The 26,730-nt window shown below is 43.4% G+C and overlaps 3 protein-coding genes across 6 annotated transcripts; 2 read left to right on the forward strand and 1 right to left on the reverse strand.

Moving 5' to 3' along the window:
• The first annotated feature begins 1,835 nt into the window (after positions 1–1,835).
• On the forward strand, positions 1,836–9,607 carry DDX5 (DEAD-box helicase 5). 2 transcript variants are annotated; one of them, XM_075111398.1, is made up of 13 exons: positions 1,836–1,986; positions 3,430–3,595; positions 3,744–3,840; positions 3,924–4,057; positions 4,180–4,245; positions 4,695–4,836; positions 4,913–5,073; positions 5,242–5,414; positions 5,577–5,687; positions 5,920–5,981; positions 6,060–6,119; positions 7,371–7,595; positions 8,158–9,607. In XM_075111398.1, exons 1-13 carry the CDS (start codon positions 1,955–1,957, stop codon positions 8,538–8,540), a joined length of 1,812 nt encoding a protein of 603 aa, XP_074967499.1. In that variant the 5' UTR covers positions 1,836–1,954; the 3' UTR covers positions 8,541–9,607. The 2 variants fall into 2 exon arrangements, with proteins under 2 accessions (XP_074967499.1, XP_074967500.1); XM_075111399.1 differs by having other exon boundaries at positions 1,855–1,962.
• Positions 9,608–11,531: 1,924 nt separating this feature from the next.
• POLG2 (DNA polymerase gamma 2, accessory subunit) lies at positions 11,532–17,547 on the forward strand. Of its 2 annotated transcripts, none has more exons than XR_012663393.1 (8): positions 11,532–12,115; positions 12,369–12,495; positions 12,644–12,749; positions 13,135–13,308; positions 14,355–14,495; positions 15,375–15,455; positions 16,052–16,274; positions 17,021–17,234. XR_012663393.1 is itself a non-coding variant. In XM_075111400.1 (8 exons), the coding sequence occupies exons 1-8, from the start codon at positions 11,581–11,583 to the stop codon at positions 17,184–17,186; spliced, it is 1,431 nt and encodes a 476-aa protein (XP_074967501.1). In that variant the 5' UTR covers positions 11,532–11,580; the 3' UTR covers positions 17,187–17,547. The 2 variants fall into 2 exon arrangements, 1 of the variants encoding a protein (XP_074967501.1); XM_075111400.1 differs by having other exon boundaries at positions 16,052–16,152; positions 17,021–17,547.
• Positions 16,808–23,832, reverse strand: MILR1 (mast cell immunoglobulin like receptor 1). Of its 2 annotated transcripts, XM_075111401.1 has the most exons (9): positions 23,728–23,832; positions 23,593–23,637; positions 22,252–22,539; positions 21,636–21,920; positions 20,989–21,111; positions 20,449–20,538; positions 19,283–19,345; positions 18,856–18,909; positions 16,808–17,090 (listed from the first exon to the last, which is right to left on the reverse strand). In XM_075111401.1, the coding sequence occupies exons 1-8, from the start codon at positions 23,768–23,770 to the stop codon at positions 18,863–18,865; spliced, it is 984 nt and encodes a 327-aa protein (XP_074967502.1). In that variant the 5' UTR covers positions 23,771–23,832; the 3' UTR covers positions 16,808–17,090; positions 18,856–18,862. The 2 variants fall into 2 exon arrangements, with proteins under 2 accessions (XP_074967502.1, XP_074967503.1); XM_075111402.1 differs by lacking the exon at positions 20,989–21,111.
• Between the last annotated feature and the right edge of the window lie 2,898 nt (positions 23,833–26,730).

The following is a 26,730-nucleotide window of genomic DNA, read 5'->3' on the forward strand; positions in this document are numbered from 1 at the left end:
ACAAAGATAAGCTTAACTTCGGTGTTACTTTTGAGGAAGAGATTATGGAAACATCTAGTACTATTCTTTGAAAACCTTGCTCCATTGCTCCATTTTTAGCAACAGTCAAAAAAAAGAAGAGGAAAAAAATCATTAGGAAATAATACACAACCAATCAAAAGCACCTTTTCACCTTCATTAGGTAAATCCATATGGGGCTCAGATCTTGAATACCGTGCACATTTTTTGTCAAAAAAGAGAAAATGGCAAGCATAATCAGAAGTGTGAAATTGCTTTTCAAGGAGAAAGCGCTAGATAGACTGCCACTTTGGTTTACACAGGAGGTGACTTAGAAGATAGTAGTGTCCACAAAGGCTATAAATAAATAGAAAATTCTTACTCACCATTTCCAATAACTCATTTTGTTTTGTGCCCCTTATTCTTACCAGGCAATGTGTTGAAAATGAAAGGAAGTGTTTTCAGGTAGTGAACAACAAAACTGTGAAACACATTGTCATGTATCTTAGGAGCTAAGAGCATAAATAGAACAGAAATGGGAAGAAATGGCCATCGAATACAGTTACATTATTTTTGTCTCAGAAAAGCCTTAAAGTGTGGATTGCCAGAAGGTGGGAGGATGTAAACGGAGAACGTTGTTATGATACTTCTCCTTCCTTATGTTGTTTTCATTTGCATTGGCCACCGCTTGAAACAGGTGGTCTGGCAATATGGCTGCTTGTGTGTGTGCTTCAGGCTTCCTCTTTTCTTTTGTGTGCTTGAAGCCTCAGGTAGCAAGCCCTTCAAGTCACTCGTTAAGCTAGCAAAGCAGGGCACATAAGCAACACAGGTATTTTATGTTTATTATACATGTGCTTTCTGAACAGCCCTGTCCTTCAGCATACTGGTGCACTTCTTGTGACCTTTGAATTGCTTTACTAGCCCTGTTGTGGAATTTAAAAAGATAAAAATAGCAACTGTTTTAATCTCATGTATTTAACGTTTATAAAAGTGGCCGGGCAATGGGCAAGAGTCTAAAGAACTGCTCTACGTAGCGTTTAATAATGTCTGCTATGATGGCTGTGTCCGACCTGTTCACACCGTGAGGCTCTGCACATCTAACTCCTTTAGTGTCTTGAAAATCCCAAGGTCTGTGGCTCAATCTACAGCTCCTTCAAGTTATCAGTTAAAGGTGACAACCCCAGCTGAGCCTGGGTTTTATCTGTGGGAGCCCTTGCAGGAGGCAGCACGGCGGCTGCTGCTGTGAGCACCCGCGGGGCCCTGGACTCGGGGAGCTCCGCTGCCAGCCGCCGGGTCCCCGCGCCGCGACCCCCCGCCGGCTGCCGCCCGGCCCCGCCCCGGGCCGCACTGAGGCAGCGCCGCCCCGCGCTGCTCCTGCGCGCCGTGGGGGGGGGCCGAACGGCCCTCTGCATAACGCGGGAGGCCGGAAGGCGCGGAGCTGCGCTAATCGAAGGCTGCCGGGGGTGGGTGGGTGGCGGGGTATTGCCGTACCCGCCTGGCAGCGCGATCGGCGGCGCGAGGCCACAGCCGCTCTGCGCATGCGCGACCGCTCGCGCGCTTCCTTGCGTGAGCGGGGCGGTGAGGAGCGAGCACGAGCCAGCCCGGGGCGGGGCCGCTGCGGTCAGTGATGGCAGCTGAGGCCACGCCCAAAGGAGGAGGGGAACTTCCGGCCTCGGGCGCAGAAACCGGTCAGTCGGCCGAGTGGCGGCCACGCCCACGCTGGAAGGGGGCGGGGATTGCGGCCAGCTCCGGCCACTTACATAAGGGAGGGGGCGGGGTCTGTTCTGCGTCACCCGCCGGCTCCCAGAAGCCCCCGCGTCCCCCTATATAACCGGCATCCGGGCGCCTCGGCGCTCTACATTCAGTCGCCCCCACCAACGGCGTTGGATCTGCTGCTGGCCTTTCGCCACCCGCTTTTAAGTGACCGGGATCGTCTCACCCCACCGCCATCATCGCTATGCCCGGGTATTCCAGCGACAGGGATAGAGGGTGAGTCCGGGGGCCCGGCCGGCGCCAGCCGCCGCCAGCGTCCGGACTCTTAGACCGACCATGGGGCTCCGGTAGTTGTTTTCCGGCCGCTTAAAATGGCGGCGGGTGGCGGGGGTCGGGCCCTGCAGCCCTTCTCCTCAACTCTTGTACTCTCGGGGGCTCCGGGGGAGGTGAATCGGGTTTAGGAGGCCTTAGTGCCAGCGGCCGTCGGGCGTGGGTGGCCGCGCAGGCGGGGACAGGGCGAGGTCCACCCGCCTCAGCGCAACCCCCGCTTCCCTGTGGCCGCTTACGAGGGGCGCTGATGGCGGGTTTTGAGGGGGAGTATGAGGGACTCGTCCCTCCAAACATGGATGGTCGACGCAGAGCTCGATCCACCGTCCGTTCGTGGGGGTGGGCTGGGGAACGGCGGGCTGGCTGGGGGTTTGTGGGTCAGTGGGTTGGCCGGGAGCTCCGTCGGTGCCGAAGCCCTGGGGAGCTCTCGGTAGGGCGGTTCCCTTTCCCTCCTCAGAAGGGACGGCGGCTCTAGCTGTTGCCGGCAGAAGCCGGCCGGCTCCCGCTTTGTGTTGTGTAAGCGGATGTTAATGGCCGGCCCCGCCATGCGGTGACTGAGGGGAAATCAAAATGCCGGCTGCTGCTGCCGCCTTTGTTCCTCCTCCTCCTCCCCCCGCCCAGCTCAGGCTCTAAAATGGCAGCGGCTGGAAAATGTGGCGTAGACAGAAATGAGAGACAAAGGAAACAGCGCTGGCAGGAAGCAGCGGCCGCTCAGCCCGGTCCCCTCTGGGAGCGCTGTGTTGTGTGGGGAAGGATCGCTCCTTCGGCCGAAATCGGGGAGCGATCGGGGCCGGGGGGGAGCCCCGCGCTCGGATCCAGCTTAGCGGTTCTCTGCGCAAGGCTTGGTGGTGCGTGGAGCTGACAGAACCGTCTTCGGAGATGAGCCTTTTCCGAACAGAGGGACCTGACTTAAAATGTTAACGTAAAATGCGTGGTCTCGTCTGTCTTTTGGGGTACAGAAAAGACGGTTTACAGGAAAGTTAGCCCAAGTGTCCCTGCCGCTTTCTCCAGGCTGGTACAATGGGAGTGTCAGCTGAGAGGGAAACCATTTTGATCACGGGGTAATACAAAGGTTCTAATATCCTTACTTTGCTAATGTTGTAACTTGCTAATAGATCTCTCAATTTTGTTTTATGGAAACTGTAAAGATGTGTTACCCTAGCATATGAGTTATACCATACTAATATATGTATTGCCTTAGAAAATGAGTTGGAGCTAGGCAAATTGTGGCATCTGCAACTTAAGCATGTTTTTTTTAAAGTTTCAGTACCTTGTAGGTGGGGTTTATAAATCTGAATTGTAAAGCTGCAGGATGGGCCACGAAGATAGTGGTTAATTGTATAAGAGGAGGACCAAAATGTTTCTTGGATTCTATGTTATGATCTTCTCTAGGTTTGGAGCCCCCCGTTTTGGAGGAAGTAGAGGTGGACCTCTCTCTGGGAAGAAATTTGGAAACCCTGGAGAAAAACTTACAAAAAAGAAATGGAATTTAGATGAGCTGCCCAAATTTGAGAAGAACTTCTACCAAGAACATCCTGATGTAGCTAGACGTACTGCGGTATGTACCCTGTGCAACTCATGCAAAAGTAAACAAATAAGCTCAAACAACCGGGGGGTCATGGGGCCCAACAGGCATGGATAGGGTAACTTAACAGATAACTTTGTTGTCAAAGCTTATTTCCAATAATAGGTTTTTTGCTTTGCAGCAAGAAGTCGAGCAGTACAGAGCAAGCAAAGAAGTCACAGTTAGGGGCCATAACTGTCCAAAACCAATTATAAACTTCTATGAAGCTAACTTTCCTGGTAAGTGAAGACTACTACTCTACAGACTGTTTTTCCAGACTTGATTTAAGACAGTCTAAGTAAGTTTCCATTTTCTCTTCAAGCAAATGTTATGGAAGTAATTCAGCGGCAGAACTTCACTGAACCAACTGCTATTCAAGCACAAGGTTGGCCTGTCGCATTGAGTGGATTGGATATGGTTGGAGTGGCACAGACTGGATCAGGGAAAACGTTGTCTGTAAGTTTTGCCTGTAGCATGGAACACTGCAGTATTTCAGCAGTGAAAGCATGGCCTGGCGTAGTGCAGGCTGAATGCTTCTGGAAAGAGGTTGTAATGAGACTTTTCTTTCTTGCAAACAGTACTTGTTGCCTGCTATTGTGCATATAAATCATCAGCCATTCCTGGAGCGAGGAGACGGACCTATTGTGAGTATTCCTAAATGAAAGGGGATCTTAATTTCTAGAGAATGGGAATTTTTTGTTTTTACAGTCCAATTGTCCATGCTCACAAGAGTGCATAGCTGTATTGTGTTCTGTATGACTAAAGTGGTTCCATGTTTTGGTAGTTTCCCAAGAACATTCCATAAGTTCTGACTGGATTGTCCTTAAAATTATACAGAACAGGGCTAGATGTTCCATTTTGGAAACTGCTATCCCCTGGAAGCTAGTGGCTTTCAGATATCCTACTCCACAGCATAGGTCAGCGTTTGGTGCTTGAGATGCTAGGTAATTTAGTTTGCTGGCTTGAGCTACTTAAATCTGCTTTATTCATCCTGACGCTGAAGTAATATATGGCAACCTTTCCATTTAAAATTAGTATCAGACTAGGAGCTTCGAATAGGTATTGAACTAAAAGCTTGGCATCTGATTTCTAGTGTCTTGTGCTGGCACCAACCCGTGAACTGGCTCAACAAGTGCAGCAGGTAGCTGCTGAATATAGCAGAGCATGCCGTTTGAAGTCTACATGTATTTATGGAGGTGCTCCAAAGGGACCACAAATTCGGGACTTAGAAAGAGGTATGGATAAGCCTTGATGCATCTCTCTAAGGCAATGTGAAAACTACTTCAGCTGACTTTACCACTTCATTTTTAGGTGTGGAAATCTGCATTGCAACGCCTGGAAGACTTATAGACTTCTTGGAAGCTGGAAAGACCAATCTCAGGAGGTGTACTTACCTTGTTCTTGATGAAGCTGACAGGATGCTTGACATGGGATTTGAACCTCAGATCAGAAAAATTGTGGATCAGATAAGAGTAAGTATAAATGGTTCATGCATTTACCACTGTGAGAGAAGAAAATGCCACTAAGCTCATTAAAGCAAGGGCAGTGCAATTAACTCTTTCAGGATTGTCTGGGTAGTTTTTTTTGGTTAGACATTTGACTCTATGTTGATCCTGTGCTGACCTAGTCTGCTTCTCCAGCCTGACAGGCAAACTCTGATGTGGAGTGCCACATGGCCAAAGGAAGTAAGGCAGCTGGCTGAAGACTTTTTGAAAGAATATGTACACATCAACATCGGTGCATTAGAACTAAGTGCAAACCACAACATTCTTCAGATTGTGGATGTGTGTCATGATGTAGAGAAAGATGACAAGTAAGTAGTCAGTGGGGGCAAAGCTTTCATTATCTTTTTTTAGTGGTTAGTTTTAGAATTGTGAAACTAACTTGTCATGATGGATCTTTGAAAAATCAGGCTGGTAAAACTAAATTTGCTCAGTACAAATGAATCCCAGCGCTAACCTTTATCTCTTAATAGGCTTATTCGTTTGATGGAAGAAATAATGAGTGAGAAGGAAAACAAAACAATTGTTTTTGTGGAAACCAAAAGACGGTGTGATGATCTTACCAGAAAAATGAGGAGAGATGGGTGAGTCTAATGGCTTGAATTTCAGTGAGCCACCCCAATAGTCTGACCATGCTCTTGATACTTCATGAGTGACCAGTAACCATGGTGTCAAAACTGTCAAATACAGTGACACCAGGTGTCAGCTGAAATGCTAAAACTGACTCAGAAGCTGTTTGGAACTTGCCTGTACCCCTGTCTTTGACTAAAGCTACTTGGGGAATGGGCCGAGGTCAATCAAGTTCTGTTTTTTCAGGTGGCCAGCAATGGGTATTCATGGTGATAAAAGTCAGCAGGAGCGGGACTGGGTTCTAAATGGTGAGTAATTTGGAAATTTCTAGAAGTGTATGATCCATGTTACTTAACAAAGAAGCTGACGAGTTGCTTGTGTTACAGAGTTCAAACATGGGAAAGCACCAATCCTGATTGCTACAGATGTTGCATCCAGAGGTCTAGGTTAGTACAACTCGTAATGCCAGTTGCCCAAAGCTATTTAAAGAAAGTCTATTGCTTTCTTTAACCTCTGCATTTTTCTAAGTTTTCTTCACATAAAGGTGCAGTCTTTGTGGCAAGGCCTAGGCATGACAATCGGAGGACTCGAGGGGGATGGAGGACTAGTGGAAATGATCGGCTGGCTGCTTCCAGTCAAATAGAGAGGTGAAAGCTGAGAGCATTGTGTGCCAGTAATCTTCAAAAGGCAAAGATCATCCTTTAAACTACTACCCCATAAACTGTTCTCTCATGAAATAAGCAGTTTCATTCACAGTTCACTTTGCCCTGGTATTTCTCTTCTCTCCATGCTTTGCATGATTTGCCATGGTGCAGTACTGTTAGTTTTGTGCATACTGTCTGCTGTGATCTGTGGGTCTTTGAATTTCAGTGAGTTTGCTGAAATGTTGAAGAAAATAATTACAAACTTCAATGTTCAATGAAATTTTTTTTCAACCATGAAATGGAGAGAGCAGCTTTAAAATGTACTAAGCCTTGTACAAATTGGTGAGTACTGGCACATGAAATCTGAGAAAAAGTCCACCTCTCACTTTAGCAAGTGGGGCAGGAAAGCAATGGCTTTTCAAATGCCTTTGAAAGTCGAAGTTCCTCCACCTATACATAGTCGTCATGTCGAGACCTGCCAGAGAGAGACACATTCTCAAGTGAACCCTGGCTTCTTGGAAGCGCTTGCCTAGACGAGACACAGTGCATAAAAACAGCTTGGTGACTTTGGGGGGACAGGTATGTTTTTCTTGCAGCTGCGGTTCAAAGGTCTTGGCAAGACGAGCAGTGTGGCCCCTTTTTTTTGAGCTTCTAATGAGTGTGTATGTGAAGGACCTTGTATGTTTTTACTCTAAGGTCCTCAAATGAGCACATGAAGAGGCTGCTGTGAGCTTTAGTGGCCCTACTGCAAGAAGCATTCAGATGTCACTTGATGATTTGTAAAGGGGACTCTTGAGTTGGGAATGACAAGCAAATGCATACTCCTTTATGGTAAGGTTTTGGATGACAGGGTGGGTGATGAGACGGGAACAGACGGAGTGTGCATAACTTTCTCTTCCACAATACTCATGCAGAAATGGATAATTCTAACACTGTTCTTTGCAGCCATTATTTCCTTTTAAAGTACTATTGTCTAATGTTTATCTTCGATTTGGCTGTTGTGGTGTGCAAAACTTTGTACCTTGCTTTTTGCCACACTGCAACACTTTACAGATGTGGAAGATGTGAAATTTGTCATCAATTATGACTACCCTAACTCCTCAGAGGACTATATCCACCGAATTGGACGAACTGCCCGCAGTACCAAAACAGGCACAGCATACACATTCTTTACTCCTAACAATATTAAGCAAGTAAATGACCTCATCTCTGTGCTTCGGGAGGCTAATCAAGCCATCAACCCCAAATTGCTTCAGCTGATTGAAGACAGAGGTTCAGGTAAGTACTGTTCTTGACCACAGTGCATAGCTTTCTTCTCAGAACAAAATGGAAACTCAAATTCCACCTCCAACCTCTCTCCAAAATGGATGTGGAAGGTGGTTTAGCTACTGGTTATGGTGACACAAAAAGGTATTTATTAACACCAATGCCAAAAAAGCAACACCCCCTCCCCCTTGAGTGCTCTACATGTTGTGGTGCACCTGTGGCTAGTGCTGGCCAAAGATGTGCTTCTAAGTATTTGCCCTGAAATAAAACATTTAGGGCTCTGGTTTTTTTGGCCTTCTCCCATATGGCTAAGAAGGGTGGACAGGTGTCCTATTAGCAAGACGGAAGTGACTTTCTGCCTTGATCCCACCACTTGTGTTACAAGGGAGAGTATATGACTCCCAAGTTAGATGGCTTTCTCTATCAAAAGAGTCTTCATATGTGCTGACCCGAGACTCTAGTTAGATGGAGACTGTCCAGCAAGGCAAGCCTGTTATATGAGCAGAACTAATTTGGTGGTATGTCAAATGCAGCCTTTATGATGTATATAACTGTCTTTGTCTTTTTTTGATAGGTCGTTCCAGAGGTGATCGACGTGACAGATATTCTGCGGGCAAAAGGGGTGGATTTAGTAGTTTTAGAGAGAGGGAGAACTTTGAGAGAAACTATGGTGCACTAGGAAAGAGAGACTTTGGAGCAAAAACTCAAAATGGGGCCTACAGCGCCCAAAGTTTCAGTAATGGAACTCCTTTTGGAAACGGCTTTGCGGCTGCAGGCATGCAAGCCGGCTTCAGGGCTGGTAACCCTGCAGGAGCTTACCAGAATGGCTATGATCAGCAGTATGGAAGTAACATTGCAAATATGCACAATGGCATGAACCAACAGCAGTATGCATATCCTGCCACTGGTGCTGCTCCTATGATAGGTTACCCAATGCCGACAAGTTATTCTCAATAACTTAGTGTATTTAAATGTCTTCAGTTTTTCATAATTGCTCTTTATATTGTGTGTTATCAAAACAGGATAGTTATTTAAGAAATGGGTAATGCAGAAATGACTGCAGTGCAGCAGTAATTATGGTGCACTTTTCGCTATTTAAGTTGAATATTTCTCTACATTCCTGAAACAATTTTTAGTTTTTTGTACTAGAAAATGCAGACAGTGTTTTCAAAGTAAATGTACAGTGATTTGAAATACAGTAACAGAAGGCAGTGCATGGCCTTCCAATAAAGATATTTGAAGACTGAATTTTCTTTCAGATGGCAATTTTCTCAACATGTGCACAACTTTACATTAATGGAATGTCAAATGTTTTTATATTAAATTCTAGAAAGGTTTCTCAACTGTGTCTGATTAAACATTTAAGCTTATACAAAAAACAGCCTTGCCTTGATTGGGCTAGATTGCTTAGCATGGCAGGCTCTGCTTTGATGGGGAAGAAAACTAAAGCTGGCTTCTAAGTAACTGTTAGAAACAGTGCTCTTCCTTGTCTTGCTAGCGTAGGGCCAGTTTTTGGAGAAGATCCACTGGAGTAATGGTATAGCTAAAAGCCGTGCGAATCAAAACTGCGGTGGTGTTGCCCATGAGCTGCTATGAGCGTAGGAAGCTTTTGCAGCACCATAACTGTCGCCTTCACAGGAGCGTATGTGCAGACTAGGCTTGAGTGTAATGTATCTACAGCTGTCAGGCCTTGTGAGTTGGCATGTGGGCTTACTATGAGCTTCAGAGAAATGGGAAGATCTTAGTATTAAAACTTCAAATTATACTTAAACTGGTATTGAGCAGTGATTTCTTTATGGAAGTGGGGGGAGGGAAGTGGGCTGGCTGTTGATCCATGAACATCATGGATTTTTTGTTTCCTCCAAGGCTTGTAGTACATGTGAATGACTAATCTCAAAGCACTGCCCATGCTGAGCGAAGCAACAGCATCCTTGATGAGGAGCATAGCTGGAATAATACTTGATCCTGGGGTTAAAGTACTTAATGCATTCAAGTATGGTATATTAAAATTTCAGTTAATACTGGCTTTCTGTTCCTTCCTTTCACTTGTTTATCAGTAACGATTAGTTTAACAGTGCTTAACTATGGCTTAATGTATTTGAGGTTGACTCTGTCCATGAATCAAGACAAAACCCTAGGTTATTTTGAAGCCAAGTCAGACTATTTCTTACACACTTAATCTTTTTTGCTAGCCTGTGCTTAGCTCTTGGTGATTGTTTTCCTCTAAGGCTTACTTTGTGCCTTTCTTAACTGTAGCCTAATCTTAATTGTGTTTTTCTAACTTTTCTGTGGATGTCTATCAGTTGACAGTACTTCTGTGATCATTCACTGTTGTAACGAGAACTTCAACTGAGTCTGAAATACTACCACATTTGAGTCTATAACTGCAGTTGGCAATGTGGAAGGAGTCTTTAATTGGCTTTGCAACATTCCCTTTGGCCAGTGCCATCAGTGTTTAAGACAAGGAAGCAGGTGGTTATTTGTCTTTGAAATATGACATAGTTGTGTTTCCATCCAGGTCAGCTGCCTGAAATGAATGGAAAGCTTATTCTTGTTTTTATAACTTTAGTCTAAAAAAAAAAAACTATATGTAGGAAACTTCCAGCTTCTGAATTAGAATTGACACACTAGGGTCTTTAACAGTGGTGCTAAGAACAAGTAGCCTCTTCTCCCTTTAGGTGGGAGGTAGCACCAGCTGATTTTGTTAATGAAACCCAGACAGGTGTTTGCAAGTCATACTGGTTGAAAATGTGCTTTGGAAACTTAATTGGGAAATCATGGAAAGAGATGGACCTTGTGACTCTTCCAGTTTTTAAGGATTGTAGAGTCTTGGTTGACTTAAGTCTAATTATGTGGTCAAATCAGTTGCCTATAGAAGCTGAAGTAATGTTAAACTTTGACTCAAAATTTCTGACTGTCTTGCTTCTAGATGTGTGATGTGAGTTACTGGAGTGCTACTTCTGACACATTTTTTTCTTAAATTTTTATTTAACCAGTAAGCACAACTTTGAAACAGGACTGTCTTGAATTTTTTTTGCCTTACAGTCTTACCAAATGACCATCACTTAGGGGCAGTGTTCCCTGAGGGGAAGGGGTCTTGGTCAGTGTGGGGTTAACATTTGCATATAAAACTGAAAACCAACCTCTAGTAAACAGTGGTGATTTAGGGCGATACTGTGCTAGAATCGAGCTCATGGCAAATAGGCTTCAGAAATAAAATTGTAACTAGCAGTACTCTTGCACCTAGGTGTAGCAGCTGCCCCAGTAGCCTACTACCTCCTTGTCTCCTCAGCTCTCGGTCCGTCTCGTGGGCCTGGGCTGTGTCCCAATGCTGCACTAAGCCTGACTCACTGCGATTTAACAACCTCCATTTTTCATGTCAGCCAGCTCGCAGAATGGTTCCTTCTCTCTTAAGCTCCACCTTCTGGCACTGCCACAAAATGGAGATTAAGCACGTATGGAAATTTCCATTGCGAACCAGAACGACGTTCGCGCAGGGGGCTGCAACTACGCCTTAGGTTGCGCGGCGCTTTCTGGTTGGAAAGCCTCGATGTTGCTTCAGATCCTACGAAGCAACGGCTAGCTGCTGAGCTCTGTAGGGGCCTTTGCGCTAGAAATCCTCCGTTTACGTGTAATGACAGCGAAGGCTGAGGTCGTCTTTCCCCCCTAAAGACGGGCCTTGGCGCCAGGGAGCTCCGGACGGCCGCGCCCCACGGCGTGGTCAGGCGCTCCCTCCTGATACGTCCGGCCTGAGCCGCGGGAAGGTCGGGGCCGGGCTGAAGAAAGGGCAGGGAGCACCGGCCGGGGCCGGGCCGGGGCCGATGGGCCGCGCCCGGAGACAAACGAGCGAGGGATGGTGGGGGCGCCCCTCGGGTGCCCACGCGCATGCTCCTCGCGGGCCGCGCGCAAGCCCCGTTTCCCGCGCAGGCGCAGTGCGTGTCCCCGTCCTCTGCCGTCCCCCCCCCCCCCGCCATGAGGGACGCGGGAGGCGGGCAAAATGGCGGCGTGCTGCTGCCGAGGGGGCCGGTGGGGCGGCCGCGCTCCCCTGAAGCGGCCCCTGCTCAGGCGGCGGCCGCCCGCCCTGCGGGTGGCGGAGGCCGCGTCCCCGGCCCGGCCCTACGTGGCGGCCGGCGGCGATGAGGCGGCGAGCGGGGAGGAGCTGCTGGAGGTGTGTCGGCGGCGGCACTTCCTGCGGGGCGGCGCGGAGCCGCGGCCGGCGCTGCCATGGCGCGCCTACCTCAGCGGCTGCCACCCGGGCTTCGGGCCGCTGGGCGTGGCGCTGCGGGGCAACCTGGCGGCGCAGTGGTGGGACTCGGCGCTGGCTTTCCGGGAGCAGGTGTTCGCGGTGGATGCCCCACTCCGCGGCCCGGCCGCCGCGGGTGCTCGGCGGGCCGGGCAGGGGCTCCGGCTGCTGCACTCGGAGACGCTGCGCGAAGCCTTGCGGGGCGAGGCCTGCGTCCGGGAGGCAGGCGGTCTTTCTCTGGAGGAAGTACTGGGAACGGCGGGGGTGCTCCGGGAGAGCCTGCTTCCCGGTAGGTGCCCCGCACGCCGCCGCAGGCGCGAGGCGGGTGTCCGGAGGGAGCCGGCACTCGCCTGCTCGCGTTCTCCTTTTTAAGAGCGAAGGAGCTGCCTTTGAGGGAGCTTCCCAGTTGTGCTGGGAAAGTTTCATCTGCGTGCTGTGAGTTTGTGTCCTCTTCAAGGACCGGAGCAGCAGGAGTGCCGTGGGGCGCTTCGGATGCTTTCCCGTTCTGTGGCTGCTAAAATCAACAATTTGTCTTCTGACAGGTGCTTTGGAGCAATACGTTAGCTGCTTAGAATTGGTGAACAAAAGACTGCCTTGTGGCCTTGCTCAGATTGGAGTGTGCTTTCACTCTGTTCCAGAAAGTGAACATGACAACAACAACCTTAGAAGGTAGAGTAATAAAGGGATTAATCCCTTTTCATACATAAACCGACTGTTTGCACTTGTTTCACTTTTGGATTATTTTTGAATACTGTCTCTTGCTTTTTCCCCGTTATTTTTGAAGGAGTTAACTTGCTGACCTTGCTATTGTTTAAAGAATAGGCGAAAGGACCGAGTCTTTGCTTGCATGGTTTAGCTCTCCCAGGACTGCAGGACAGTGGCTTGATTACTGGTTACGCCAGAGGCTGCAATGGTGGAGAAAGGTAACAGCAGTGTGTCCGTGGGCAATCTGGGCCTGCTCTTTTATATCTAAAAGAGAGGGGGAATAGAAACCCTGAGCAGTTTTACGGTGTTGCATTGCTTGCCTCTTCTTGTCACTGAAATGCATGTATTTCTTGAAAGAAACCAAAAAACTACTTAAGTTTTTGACAATTAATGAAGTCATTTACAACGTGACTTGCAGAAATGCAAATGTTTTGTGTTTGTGATTGATTTGAGATCAAAAGGGTGTCAAACAATAGATTTGGGCTGTAATTCATAAAAATCTCTTGCTGAAAATCATACAGCTCAGCTTGCATTGCAGACTTGGTTTTTGTAGTTAATGCAGCATGCACAGTAGCGATCATCTCGCATATCTTTGATTTTCAGTTTGCAGTAGGCCCATCTAACTTCAGCAGCAGTGACTTTCAAGACGAAGAAGGAAGAAGAGGATTTAATTTACATTACAGCTTTCCTTGGGGGACGGAAACAATAGAAACATTGAAGAACCTTGGTGATACTGAACTGTTAGAGATGTTTCCAGGGGATAGTTCGAAATTACTTGTAAGCTTTACTGTATTAAAAACCTTTTTTGATAAAGATGATAACGTGTGAGAGAAACGGTTTCTTTGTTGGTCCAGTTGCTTAGCATGTGACTATCTGTTTTCCTTTTGCTTTGACAGCAGTACAATTGTTACTCTGCAGTCAGACCTTCATTTCCAAAGCAGATAAAATACTGTTGGGTTTGTGGTTTTTTTTTGCAAGGAGTTAATTCTTAGAAATCAGAAATTAGCTATATTGACAAGACCGCTATTGTCAGTTGCATAGCCTTTACCTTTATCTGTGAGTAGATGTCAAGACAAACTCAAGTCTGTGTTTGGCAGTGCTAAGTTCTCATCAAAATGAACCTGTAAATGTTTTTTCTTTCTGTAGCTTGTCCAATTTCATCTATGTAGAAGTATATGCGGGTTAATGGACTATAAACACTGCAAATGGCTTTATAGAAGTTGCCATGCTCAGGAGGGAGAATGTAGCAGAGGGAAACCTTTCCAGTGAATATATCAGAGAGGCACAAACTTCTAGCGAATGGCAACGTTTGAAAAGTCAGGCTGAACAGTTAAAACGAGAGTACTGTGGTATTTTACCAGTAAATTGCAACCTTCTCCTCGTTGCAGTTCTGTGTCTTTCCTGGTTTCGCAGCTTATTCCTATACAGAAGGCATAACGTAACCTACAAAATGGTGGGTTATGTAATGATTTCTCAGAATGTGGGGGACATATCCTTGTGGTCACTTGGAAGTAACCTACAAACCTCCAAAAGAAAATGCAGAGTTTCAGGTGTATAGGCCATAGATTTAAATGTATGATCAGTGAGGCAGGACAAGAAAATAACCCCATCTTGCTCTAACCTGCTTTCCCCAGTGTCACAATCTTATCTAGTTACTGTTACACTTTTAAGATTGCTTGTAACTTCTTAAAATATATGGCTGATTGTATTTTAAATGTGATATGGGTGCTTGAGCTCAATGCCTCATATATTTAAAGTAAACAAAAGCCCCTTTAGGACATTATTTGAGGTATCCTTTGTTGGTTTTTTTTTTTTCTCTTCAGGGCCGAGATGGAAGGAAGAATGTTATTCCTCATGTTCTGTCTGTGAGTGGAAATCTGGACCGAGGAGCATTAGCATTTCTCTTTGATTCTCTACAGCTAGCTGAGAACCCATTAACAAAAAGGAAAAATTCACAGAGAAAGGTAACATTCTGTAGGAAGTGTAAGGAAGAATGGATGATGGAAGGCAGGGGCAGATCTAAGTACAAAACCCACAGACAATGTGGTAAATTCAAGCATGGAACTCTCTCCCTGTCCCGCACCTCCATCCTCTGTTCCCTTCCCCAAGAGGTGCAGACAGAATTTGTTTCACAGGTAGCAATAGGCTGGTGCCATGGGACTGCCTCTGTGGTCCTTTTCATCCACATAAGCAGTCAGCAATTTTTCTCTCATTCTGAGACCACCTTTCCTGTTTTACCTTCTCTCTGATGAGAAGGTAGGCTCTTGCCATGCAAGTGATGAAGGAGTTAAGAGGAATTGGAACGTAGCTGCTGTGCGTGGCAGAGAGGAGTTTTGTCTCTTCTGGCAGCATTTGAAGGTTGCTGAGAAGAGTGGAAAAGGTGGGTCATAGGTGGTGGTGGGCATTTCCCCAAGGACCATTGTTATTCCCACTTTTCCCCTAGTTCTCTGGAGTTGGAGTGCTAGCTTTCAGACAGCACTTGTTAATCAAACAGCCACTTGGTCTTTAAGAACAGGCCATAGACTGGATGGTAGCTGTCTGCTGGGCTGCCTCTGATCACTCTGGCTCCATTAAAGATGATGGAGCTCTGCTAACAAAAATTTCTCTCTTTCCTGGGGCTCGGCCAAAAGGGAATAATTTCTACCATGCTAATGTAGCTGGCATGTGTGCTAGTTATATGAAATATAGCTTGCTTCTAATTCAGGGTTTTGTGTTAGGAGAAAATCTTGCATGTTTAGAACCTTAATTTCAGTGAAAAAATTTTAATGTTTCCTAGATCTGTTTAGAATTTCACACTAAATACATTTAGTAATCTGTTTGTTTGTTTGTTTTTTAATTATTAGGTGCTTAAGCTTCATCCTTGTTTAGCACCTCTTAAAGTGGCCTTGGATGTAGGAAAGGGTCCAACAACGGAGCTGAGACAGGTGCGTTGTAAGAAAGTATTTTAATTTTAAGCATTGACTTTCTGTGTGACCTTCTGTTACAATTCAGACACTGTTTATGTTGTGGGGGAAAAAAATCATGCTGCTACTTTGATTCTTGAAGATTTATGGCTGTACAGATTTCACAGTGCTTCTGCTATGCAGCTTGTGAGTTGCAGCTGACGGAGTATACTGCAGACAGTGGGTAGTAGGTGCTTTCCTTGCGTTAACACACTGCTTTTAATACTGTTAATAGAGTCGATATTCGTTTCGTGCAAAATTAAGGAAAATAAATCACACAATCCCTCTCAGTCTCTTAACACATGGGTCACATCTTCAGAAGGATTTTTAAAAAGTTTTTATTTAAGTTGGTCATTAAGCCAGTCCCCACAGAAGGGAGGAGACTTACACTGGCATGTTTTTAGGTAGAAATGAAGATCTAATTGCCAGGCTGCTTCCTACTTTGAGATTTCAGCCAGAAAATTAACACCAGCTAGGAATGCTAATACCATACATACTAGAGTTTTGTGGGCCTCTTGGTATAGGATTTCAAACCCTCAAAGTCTTGTCTTTTAACTTTTGTTTTTAAATAAATGCAGGTTTGTCAAGGACTGTTCAATGAACTGTCAGAAAATAGAATTTCTGTATGGCCGGGTTATCTTGAAACCGTGCAGGTATCTCTGGAACAGCTTTATACAAAGTAAGGAGAAACTGTCTTTTGTAAATTAAACTATGAAGGTGAAAGATGACTTTCTGTGGACTAGTGAAAATATGCCTCTTTTCAGTAAGAAGTCATCAAGTGCAGTAACCACATGACTGAAGGCATGTATCCTGAACTGTGAACTTCAGTTAGTTTTATTACAAAAAACAATGTCAGCTAGTTAATTTTTAAAATTAAGCCTTTCACATATTACTGTTGTTTCTCTAGAACTGTGAAGTACCTTTTGGAGACTCTCCTGTCGAAAATAAATCTCTTAAGATGAGCCATAAACTCGCAGAACTGTTTTCCACCCTCACCCTCCATTTTTGTGTCTGGGCTGGCTGTGTTTTACTCCTAAGTACTATTTCAAATAGCACACAGCCTTGAACTTATAAGTTCTTCCAAGTCTGGAACCGTTACCATTAGTGTATGCAATGGAATTACTTGTGCAGATAAAAACTACTCTTCCAGTTGAGGGCTTCCTACATCATTTGTTTATCAGGAGTAAATTTTGAGCATATCACTCTGCTCATGTCAATGGGTTTGAGGATATTGGTGAATATATTTTCCCCAAGAGAAAATAAATACGAGTATTTGTTCTGTGCAGTAGTCTTTAAGTCTGGCTATTGAATAACAGAAGAAAGGTACATTATGCTTCTACAAAAATACTCTTGTAATAGGTCACCAAATAACATTATGTACTAGAGTAACTAAATAAAGAAATCAGGAAAGCAAGGAATGTCAACAAGAAAACAGTGGTCTTAGTGCAGTATAGAAAAAGTAAATACAGCTTACTGTCATTTGTACATAACTTATCTGAATTTTTCATACACTAAAAGCAGTAATAGGTGTGCTTGTTTCTTTGCAGGTATGATGAGATGAGTGTTCTCTTCACGGTCTTGATAACTGATGTCACGCTAGAGAGTGGAGTGGTCCAGCTGAGAAGCAGAGACACCACCATGAAGGAAATGATGCACATTTCCAGGCTGAAGGACTTTTTAACTAAGTATGTAACATCAGCCAAAAATATGTAAACTTAAATTTGTTGAATAAAAGGGATTTCTTAAACATCTGTGCCTGAACTGGTCTATGGAGTCATGGACTCAGTAGTTTCTCTGCAAATAGTTCTGCTAAAATGTGGTGGTACATCTCTTTTCTGTCTAATCTAGACCATCTAGATCTTCCAGGTCACCTTGAAAAGACAGAGACAAACTTGTCCCCCATTAGCAGGACTAACCATATTTTCTTTCATGTCGTCAGTTTTACTATCTTACTGAAAATACTCCATCCTAACCTAAAAATTCATCTTTCCTCTGTGTATTGCTGACACAATTGTGGTCTCTGCTGAAAAACGGTGTTTTATATAAAAGACTTCCAAATCTTTTTTGTTTATGATTTTTTGTTTATGTTTTATTATGTTTTAATAACATTGTTAAGTATCTTTTGTACTGTTTGTAGGAATGTATTTTAATTACATGGCCTCAGTTCTTCGACATTTAAGCTACTTCACCTTGCACTTGATAAACAAAAATCAGAAATACATTATCAAGAGTAACAGAGGAAATAGAAGAAATAACTTGTAAACAAGCATTTTTTTTAAATAAAAAAATGTCTGTACATAGAAAATTGTGGAAAAGACTAACATGTGATTATATTTATCCTGTACCCAAGGGCTGTAGTCAGTCAGATACGAGAGGTTGCATAGGTACGAAATTAAGTGATTCTGACCTCTATGTTTAGTATGCATGTACAGCTTAAGTCACTGTATTAAAGGGCTCTAAGGTGTATGCAACAAGGCATGCAGCCATGGATAGTCATTAATGTTATGAAACACTTGCCTTAAAACTTTTTCTATGAAGGTGGTGCTTATTTAACTAATAAACAGGTTATTTGTTAACTATTAATTGCTGCATAGTGTAATTAGGTATAATGCAAGGTTAGCATAGTGCGGCTTACTGAGCTCATGCAATTCTACATAAGGTGACTATAGAATGACATTAAAACTACCCAGAAACTTCTAAGAAACAACCTATCCCTACTCTGAGACCCAAAGTAATATTGAACTGAGAAACTGCCATCCTTGCTGCTAGGTAACAGCAGGTACAGAGGCCAAATATGAATCCTCTAGTGTGTGCCTAAGAGGACAACACAGTTGGGATTTTTGTTTTGTTTTGTTTTTAATACTTGACTAATGCCTTTTGACTATCTTATGTTTGCATACAATCCAGTTTCTTGATTTCAGGAGAACTGTTAAATGTAGAGGAACTTGGGTCTGGGTGAAAGCTTTACATCTTTATTCCTTTCTGTTTATTCATCGGATGTATATAATGCCAGACTATATATTGTGACCAGCAGGATTTTACCTGACAGTGGTTGCATTGCTTTGTTTCATTTTGGGTTTTTTATGGTGCTATTTGGGCAATAAGCTGCTGTTTGTCTAATGGCTTTGCTGTCTGCGTCTTTGTTAATTCCAATTTTTATCCATTCTGCTTTTTCTTTTAAGTTGAAGTGCCTAGAGATTATGACTTGGGGATTTTGCCTGTTAGTAGAGAATGAGTTATGTTGTCTGTCTACAGAATAATTAGGCCAGGAAACTAGTATCTAAACATCATCTCTGTGCAGACTTGGTGGTATTTATCACATCTGAGGACCGGAATGTTCTTTAGAAATACGTGATTAAGTTAATCACAAAAGAGATCTTACCTTATACTCAATCTCTGAAGACCTTTGAATAGACTGTAGCACATGCACTCTTCTCTGTGAAAAGCCAGAATAACATAATTCATAATTGATTTTTTTTTTGTACAGATGCATAACAGAAAAATTCATATTCCATCAGCAACTTGGTCACTAATAACATCTGCACGGTTTTGTAATTAGGCTGTTGAATTTTTGGGTCATAGGATGGTGATAGGCTTTTTGTTCAGGGTTTTTTGTTTGCCTTCCCCCCCCCCCCCCCCCCCCCCCCCCAAAAAAAAAGAATCTTAAAGTTGTTTTAATTTCTTGATAGTAACTAAGCAATTTCAATATGTAGCTGCTACTATCTAAACCCTGGCTCCCCCCAGTAAAATCCCCAAAACTATATTTGTGCACATCAGATGTTCCAATATTTATAGCTTGAGGTTTTCACCTTTTTGATCTTCTCTTCTAATAATAGAACAGTTGACATATTCTTCTTCTTGTTTAACAGGCTCTGGATTAAAGATGATGAACAGCAGTTAACTCAATTACAAGAAACTGACCAGATTTTTTAATCTTTTTTTTTTTTTAATAATTTTGAAACCAAGCAGCAAGATTCCACATTGAATGTAAATCTACCATTCATTCTTTAGCATTCATGGGCCTTATCAGAGCTATCGTCACTGTCCTTGCAGGCTATGTGGGTAGAATGCTAATTGATACCTGGCACAAGCAGCTGCACAGAGCACTGAGCTAACACAGCAGAGCAGCTTAAATTCTGTGTACTATAAGAGCAGGAAGGCAGACTTGTTTGGAGAGAATGATTCCCTTTTTGATACTTAGAAACAGGAAACACGACACCTTTGCTGTTGGTTTGTTTTGGGGGGTTCTTTTTCCCTTTAAAATATTGACATTCACATATAAGGCAAATGAAGAGAACTACAAGACAGTAGCATCGTGGCTTTGGTGTAATGCTTCATTATTGTGTCGTTTCTGCAATTGAAGTAGTACAATGTCTTAACGTAGGTCAGTTGCTTTGTTGTCTAGTGTTACTTCATAATTTTGAACTGACTTTGAGTCTTCTAAAAATTAAGAAATGGAATAAAGAGCTACTGTGTTCTGAACAATTTTGACCAGAATGCGGAGGCTATGTAAGTTTTACTTTGCTACAACTTGCATGTAGCCCGCTTTTGTCTCTTAGTAAATGGGATTAATGGGCTTTGCACCTCTGATCTACATACTGTCTTTTAAATTTCTTTTGCTCTGTAATGGCTATTTCAATCTTCACCATGAGTTCCCTAATGCAATTTGTTTTACTTCTGTTTACGATAGATTTTTATATAGACCTTCAGTTCGTTTAACCAGTTGCAGTTTTGGCTGCGTGGCTGACAGGCAGTGCCACGTGTGGATCCTGAGGGGCTTCAAATAATGCCTCTGCCAGGCACAGGCAGTAGGAGTATTAGCTCACTTACTGAGTGGTAGTAGGTGTCCCCTTCCACTGCTTTTTCAGTACCTGAAGAAATTTGCCCATACTAGCTACAAATAGTATAATAGCATTCTTCAACCAAACTCCGCCAAGTAAGTTTCATGACGGCATGGGGAGTAACATGAACTTACCAATCTCTGTGTATATGACGTAGTTTTCAGACTCTTCGGCATTCACTGTTGAAGTAAGGCCAGTGGAGGACCTAGGAGACTTAAATTTTTCTGCAAATTGTAAAAGAAAAACAAACACATGCCTATATACATATATTGGTTTTTCTTAGAGAGAAATAAACAGCTCCATGATATTTTCTGAATGCTTGGAGATCTCAGATAATGTGATTCTTATGATAACAATTCCTCCTTAACCAAGGGCATTTTTAATAGAATTTCCTTTCTTACTAAGAACAATGAGGTACAACTCCTTCCAACATTTGTGTGTATTAAATTAGAAGTTGCTTTGCTTCCCCCAGCCCAGACCTGCCATCTAAAACATAGTGCAGAGGTTTTGCCTTGTCAATGTCATGTTAAGTTGCCTGTACTAGTTGAGACTTGACCACATCCTATAATGCCGGGAGCATAAATCTACTTGTAACATGATGTTTACACACTAAAATGTATAGACAACATAAATGAGCACCTCTGGAAAATGAAACAGACATTCAAATAACTCACTTGCTTTATATGATTTATATGAAGGAATTATGAAAAATGGAATTGCCAGAGCAAATCCTATTACGAGCAGTAGCAAGATCAGCCCAAGAGAAATGATCAGGGTTTGAGAATGGATTCTTTCTTCTGCCAAAATGGAAAACAAACAAACAAAAAAGTGTTTATGTAATGAAATGTTTCATATTCTAAGTATTTTCTGTAAATTAAAATTGAGACTTTGCATTTCTTTCAGCTTTTGGACTAACTGTGATTAATGTAACTAGTCAGGAGAGCCCCAAGTGCACACTGTCACTGCAGAAGGAAGTGAGCTTGCTGCTGCCAATAGACTCTCTCTTTTGCAAGACCAGAGAGAAAAATGAAGCTAGACTCTCCCCAAGGTGGAGCAAGGTCGACCAGGGGTCTCTCATAAAAGTGAATGTTTTACAGTCATACTTCATGGTCATTTCAACTTCTACTATCTAGGCTGTATGGAATTTTATCTTTCTGCATTAATTTTAAAAGCTCATTATTTTTTTATTGTAAAAACTTGTATTTTGAACATTACATTGCAGGAACAAAATTTCTTGCTAAAAACCTGCATTGTTACAACATTTGGAATTTTGCGTAGTTCCTGTTTATCAACAGTGGTAAACTGTTTCACACATGCATACCTGTTAATGTAAAGTTGAAACTGTTGCTGTATTTTGTATTATTGCGAAAGCTATTTTCAGCCTTGCATTTATAGGTTCCAAAGTCACTAGAGGAATTGATAAATAGAAAAATCACAGCCGCTTCCTTCTTCTGCATCGTCACTGGGGGAGAGATGCTTTGTTTTCCTTTGAAGAATATGTATGTGATAGGAAGAGAGCCATTCTCTGAGAGACAAGACAGGGTCACATTCTGGCCTTTCTGTGCTTGAGAGGTGGGTGAGCTCAGCACTGGTTTGGAAATAGGCTCTGTAAAAAGAAAACTGAAGAGACTGCATCACTGGGTCCAGGACAAGCTCCAAAGCAAGACACAGTTAACCAGCAACATGGGCAAATGAGATGGGCACCAAGGATGGAGGGCTCAGTGAGCCAGATCAGAATAGCGTTGCTGACTCCCAAGGAAATAACAGCCATTTGCAGTAAAGTACAGCTCTGTAGTCAAGGCAGGTGCATGCTGCAGTCCAAAACAGTACCCACCACAAACAAAACCCTGACTCCTGCTGCTGCAGATACATTGCCTCAGACATGGCTATGTGCCCCTAAAATACAATGTGCTGAGAAGGTATTCAGCAAGACATACCTATAAGGGTGAAGTGGAGACTGTTGCTGTATTTTCTGCCACTGGAGATGTTATTCTCAGCTTTGCATTTGTATTCACCCACGTCACTGGCAGCATTGATAGTCAAGTTAAATAAACCGGGGGTCAAGTCTGGCCTATGCAAAGTGGTTACCTTCTGACTGTCTTTAAAAAACGTGTATGTGACAGGTGGAGATCCATATTCTGAGTGGCAAGAGAGGGTGATGTTCTGGTTCATCATGACGTTCAAAGTCCCCTGAACAAGCATGAGCCTGGGATTGGACAGTGTCTCTGGAAAGAAGAAACTTCTGAGTGAATCCAGTGTACCTATCATCCAAGAAACTCTCTGATTTTCCCCAAATATGTTGAGGACCAGGCTATACTTATTTCTCTTGAAATACAAGGTTATATTTTTTTCTGCCTCTGGTAGCAGGCAAGACAACTTTGTATTTTTCAAAATTGGTATCCAGGTTCAACCACTTGATGAAAAATGCATGCCTTTATACAAAAAAGCATTTGCACACAAAGCCAACAGATGTATCCAGATGAACCAACAAAAATACTTTTGAACTACATCAGCAATGAAAATTACAGAAGTATAAAAGATAAATATTATGGGGTGTTAACTGTAGGAGAAAGTAACCTTATACGCTAGTTGAGAGAGGTAGCATGAGAACCTGAAAATAAAAGCAGTATTTTATTTGTAGCCATATGTAAACAGGCAGAATTAACCTTGTGTAAGTAGATTGAACTTCTGAATCTATCTAAGGCCAGAGGTGGACCCCCCTGAAAAAGCCAAAGGCAACAAAAGCTTCAATAAAGAGGGCGATAGTATGTATGGACAAATTGGGGCTCAGATTCATAACATTTCACCTATCCTGCAAAGACAATTATCACCAGTCTTTACTGAGGTGGATGGGCTACCAATACTTAACCTGGAAAAGGAACATGTAGAATTTTATGTGTGTTTGATAAATGGCAGCAGAAGCCTTGACAGTCTATCAGATTAGTTTGCTTTTATGAGATCATACAAACACATTTGTAATAAAAACTTGTTATGTCTCTTCATAGAAAGTGATAATAAACTAGTCATGACTAAGATAAATTATGATACTTCTAAAGGGGAAAAATATGTTTTAAAAACTTAAAGCAATTTTGTCTCTATAAACAAGCCAGCAAAGAGACAGTTAGCTTTGTATAGAAACTTGTAAACTGCAACACTGCATAGACAGGGGCAAAAGATTTAATTTTACATTAAGGTTTGGACATTTTCAAATCCCTCCCCCATTTTTTTAACAGTTCATTTCAGCACATATCCCAAAACAAAAAAAAAAGAGAACCTACCTTTGCCATTTCCAGTAGTTTTCTGAATCTGCTGAGACATTTGAACTAAGAGAAGAAAAGAAAGCTTTCAGACAAGAAACAATGGTTCTTGTTTAGAAAGGTTTGTAATATGTAAGAAGTATGGCCTTTGCTTACAGTAGGAAAATAGTAGAATTGCGAGAAAAAACATTTTCTTCATACTGAGCAAGACAGCTGGTGGTGTTACACTAATGGTATCTTTGAGGAGTAGCTCTAGGGGTTGAGGAAGTCCTAAATAAGGAAACAGTGCTGATCCTTACTGATGTTTGCGTCAAGAGTTCTTGTTGTATTCCACTTATATTTAGCCTATGGCAGACAAAGCAGTGGGCAGAAGAAGCAGCTGTGGAGTGAGGAACAGCAGGTGGGGACACAACTGAATGTTACATACAGTTGTTCTAAGATGTAGCTGCCATAATCAGCAGTTTTCCATGTGAGAGCTGTATGGTAGAACCATGCTGCCGTGCAGTACACAAGAATGACTCTGTTATTTTTCTAGCACTGTTCTTATAAGGGAACAAGATCACTGGTTCATATCAAACAGTCGCACACTGGCTAGAGATAATGCAAGTGATCATATGGCTGAGACTAAGGGAGTATGTATACCTTTTTTTTAGCAGCAATGTAATTTTTAAAAATTGTCAAGAAAAGCATACCAAATCTGTGCAAGTTTTTAAGATGCTAGTAAGTATTTATAGCTAGTCAGCTTGTTAGGGAAATATTTTGGTCAAACTTCAAATACGAAGTGGTACTAAAAGACACGTTAGGGAAATAGTTTGGTCAAACTTCAAGTATTAAGGGCACTAAAAGACAGAAATCTCAACACAAACTTGAGTTCAACACCACTGTCGAAACAAATTTGATTACTAATTTGATCATCTAATCAGTAATACAAAGCTACATAATAACAGTTACAGCAAGTAGATGTTCTTTATTTGTCATTCTCTGGGCAAAGTAAATGTAATCTTTAGCTATACACAGGCAGTGCCTTCTGAAGGACTCTAGGCCCTGTTGTACATGAAGAAGTAACTACTTATACAGAAAAGGCATTAAAAGTGTTTTTGCAATCTTTGTCTTACTTCTTTGCCTCCAGTTTCTCAAGGTAACAAGACAAGGCCCTACAGAGGCTGTCCTCGTCTCCTGTGTAATACAAAATCGCCCCCAAAGCCGGGTCTGTTACAGCATTGCAGTTTCCTCACAGGCTTTGTGTGCAACTTCCTTCCTCGTTTGGTTTTGTTTTGTTCAATTTCTTTTAAGATAACTTCCATGCTCCCCTCACAAATGTTTCTTATGTGGAAATGCTGACAACTAACCACAAGACACGATATTTTTTTGCATCTGCCAGGAAGCATGTGTAAAAATACAGCCGTCAGAAGAAGAACCGGGAGTGGTTGTGAATTTCCCTGTTGCGGGAGCCCGTTCTTTGTCAGCCACAAAAAAGCCCGGAAGATGCTCGCAGCCAAGTGCCGGAGGAGCAGGGGTGCCTCGAAAGCTGCGAAGGAGCCCGCCGTCTCACCCTCCCGGCCGGAGGAGCGAGCCGCCGGCCCGGGTCAGCGGCCGGGAGGCTCCTGAGGGCTGTGGCGCGAAACCCGGACGCAGCCGCCCGCCGCCTCCGCCTCGGCGGCGCCCCGGCTGTGGCTGCGGGCGGTGAGGGCGGCCCTCCCTTCACCTGAGGCGCAGGCAGGGCGGCCGGGTCCGGAGTGTGTGGGCGGGAGGGGGTGCGAGCAGCCGGCTGCCTCCCACACAGCTGGCGATGGTCTGTGGCGAGGACATGGGGCCTTAAGCCGCTAACAGTTTCTCACTTCTGCTCTGTAAAGCCGCTGAGGGGCTGGCTGGCGCTGCTTACCAGGAACCAAACGCCTTATGTTTTCTAAAAAGCTGATCCATTTTGCGTGTGGGTAATAGCGAATTGTTATTGTGAGCTGTTAATTTGTTCATACCTTTTAAAAAAGAATAGTTGTCACTGGGGTCTCTTATACAGCAGCTTCAAATGGTGTGTGTGTGTGCAGAGAGCTTGCTTGGTTCGCTTGGGATGTGTGGCCTGGGTATCTAGGGAAGACAAGTGCTGCTTCAAAGCACTGGTTTCGATTTGGGAAGTGAGGAGAGCTCTTCCAGAAGCTTTTTGTGCTGGTTTGGACTCTGCCCAGCAACCCTACTCTCTCTCCTCTCGTGGGTGGAGGTCCTGTAGTTCAGTACACCTGCATCCTCAATGTTTGTTTTGGGTTTTGTTTTGTTTCCCTTGAAATTTGAGTTTAGGGTCTGAAATAGGAGGGAATATGTTTTCTTTGAGATGTCCCATCCGTCCCAAATATACATGTAGGATTATGGGGAAAAAAACCTGCTTTTCACTTAACTGTCCAAGCTGTTGCCTCTGCTCAAATATCTTCTTACTTTTCAACTTTTATAGTTGCTTTGCAGAGCATTGATAGAGACACTTCCTATGTAAAAAGATTTTTGAACCGTTATGCTAGGATATGGTAGCTGAAGCTTACTGATGAAGTTTGTTTAAAAGTCAGACTGCAGTTGCTAGATCAACATTGGGGGAGTAATAATATGTACTGGTTAGAAAATGAGACTGCAGATGAAGTTCATACTGTAAAGGATTAACTTAGGTTGATATAAAGAAGCTTCCAGAAACATTTATTTGACTAGTCAGTCCTATCGAGCAAGGAAGGGCTGGATATACTAGAATTTTGTTAAAGCATAATCCAGCAGGCTGGGTGTACACATGGGAGTTGTGTGTGCCAGTGATGCATTATTATTCTCAAGTACTACACTTGGGATAATACTTTTCATTTCTGCTGGTTTATGTGGCTATAATTGTGATGAGTAATCCATAGATCTGAAGGTGGATGGTGTCTTTATGGCATCTTTGTAAAAGGCTTCAAGGCAGTATTTTTCTACAACATGTGCTGTAAGTGTCCCAAAATTAAGAGAATGAGCTTCATTAAATCCTGTAGTATTACTCTGAGACAAAATATTACTGTCTTATTTTGCCCTTCAGCAAGAACAGCACCCATACTGTCCATATGACATCCTGTTGGCCATATTATCAATGTGAAATGGAAAAAAGACAAAATTAGCCCTTGGCATTACCTTTCTGTGAGGTACTTTAACTTTGAA

This window comes from Phalacrocorax aristotelis, chromosome 16, assembly GCF_949628215.1.
Source record: "Phalacrocorax aristotelis chromosome 16, bGulAri2.1, whole genome shotgun sequence".
Classification (NCBI taxonomy): domain Eukaryota; kingdom Metazoa; phylum Chordata; class Aves; order Suliformes; family Phalacrocoracidae; genus Phalacrocorax; species Phalacrocorax aristotelis.

Excerpts from the sequence above, each read along its gene's own strand:
- DDX5 (XM_075111398.1), top strand. The coding sequence starts at position 1,955 with ATGCCCGGGTATTCCAGCGACAGGGATAGAGG. Across the intron at positions 5,688-5,919 it reads AGAAAAATGAGGAGAGATGG|GTGGCCAGCAATGGGTATTC; the intron begins GTGAGTCTAATG and ends CTGTTTTTTCAG. Across the intron at positions 6,120-7,370 it reads TGTTGCATCCAGAGGTCTAG|ATGTGGAAGATGTGAAATTT; the intron begins GTTAGTACAACT and ends AACACTTTACAG.
- POLG2 (XM_075111400.1), top strand. The coding sequence starts at position 11,581 with ATGGCGGCGTGCTGCTGCCGAGGGGGCCGGTGGGGCGGCCGCGCTCCC. Across the intron at positions 12,116-12,368 it reads CCGGGAGAGCCTGCTTCCCG|GTGCTTTGGAGCAATACGTT; the intron begins GTAGGTGCCCCG and ends GTCTTCTGACAG. Across the intron at positions 12,496-12,643 it reads GACAACAACAACCTTAGAAG|AATAGGCGAAAGGACCGAGT; the intron begins GTAGAGTAATAA and ends TATTGTTTAAAG.
- MILR1 (XM_075111401.1), bottom strand. The coding sequence starts at position 23,770 with ATGAAGAAAATGTTTTTTCTCGCAATTCTACTATTTTCCTACT. Across the intron at positions 21,112-21,635 it reads TTTCAACTTTACATTAACAG|AAGAAAGAATCCATTCTCAA; the intron begins GTATGCATGTGT and ends CCATTTTGGCAG. Across the intron at positions 18,910-19,282 it reads TAGAAGAGAAGATCAAAAAG|AGAAGAGTGCATGTGCTACA; the intron begins GTGAAAACCTCA and ends GGCTTTTCACAG.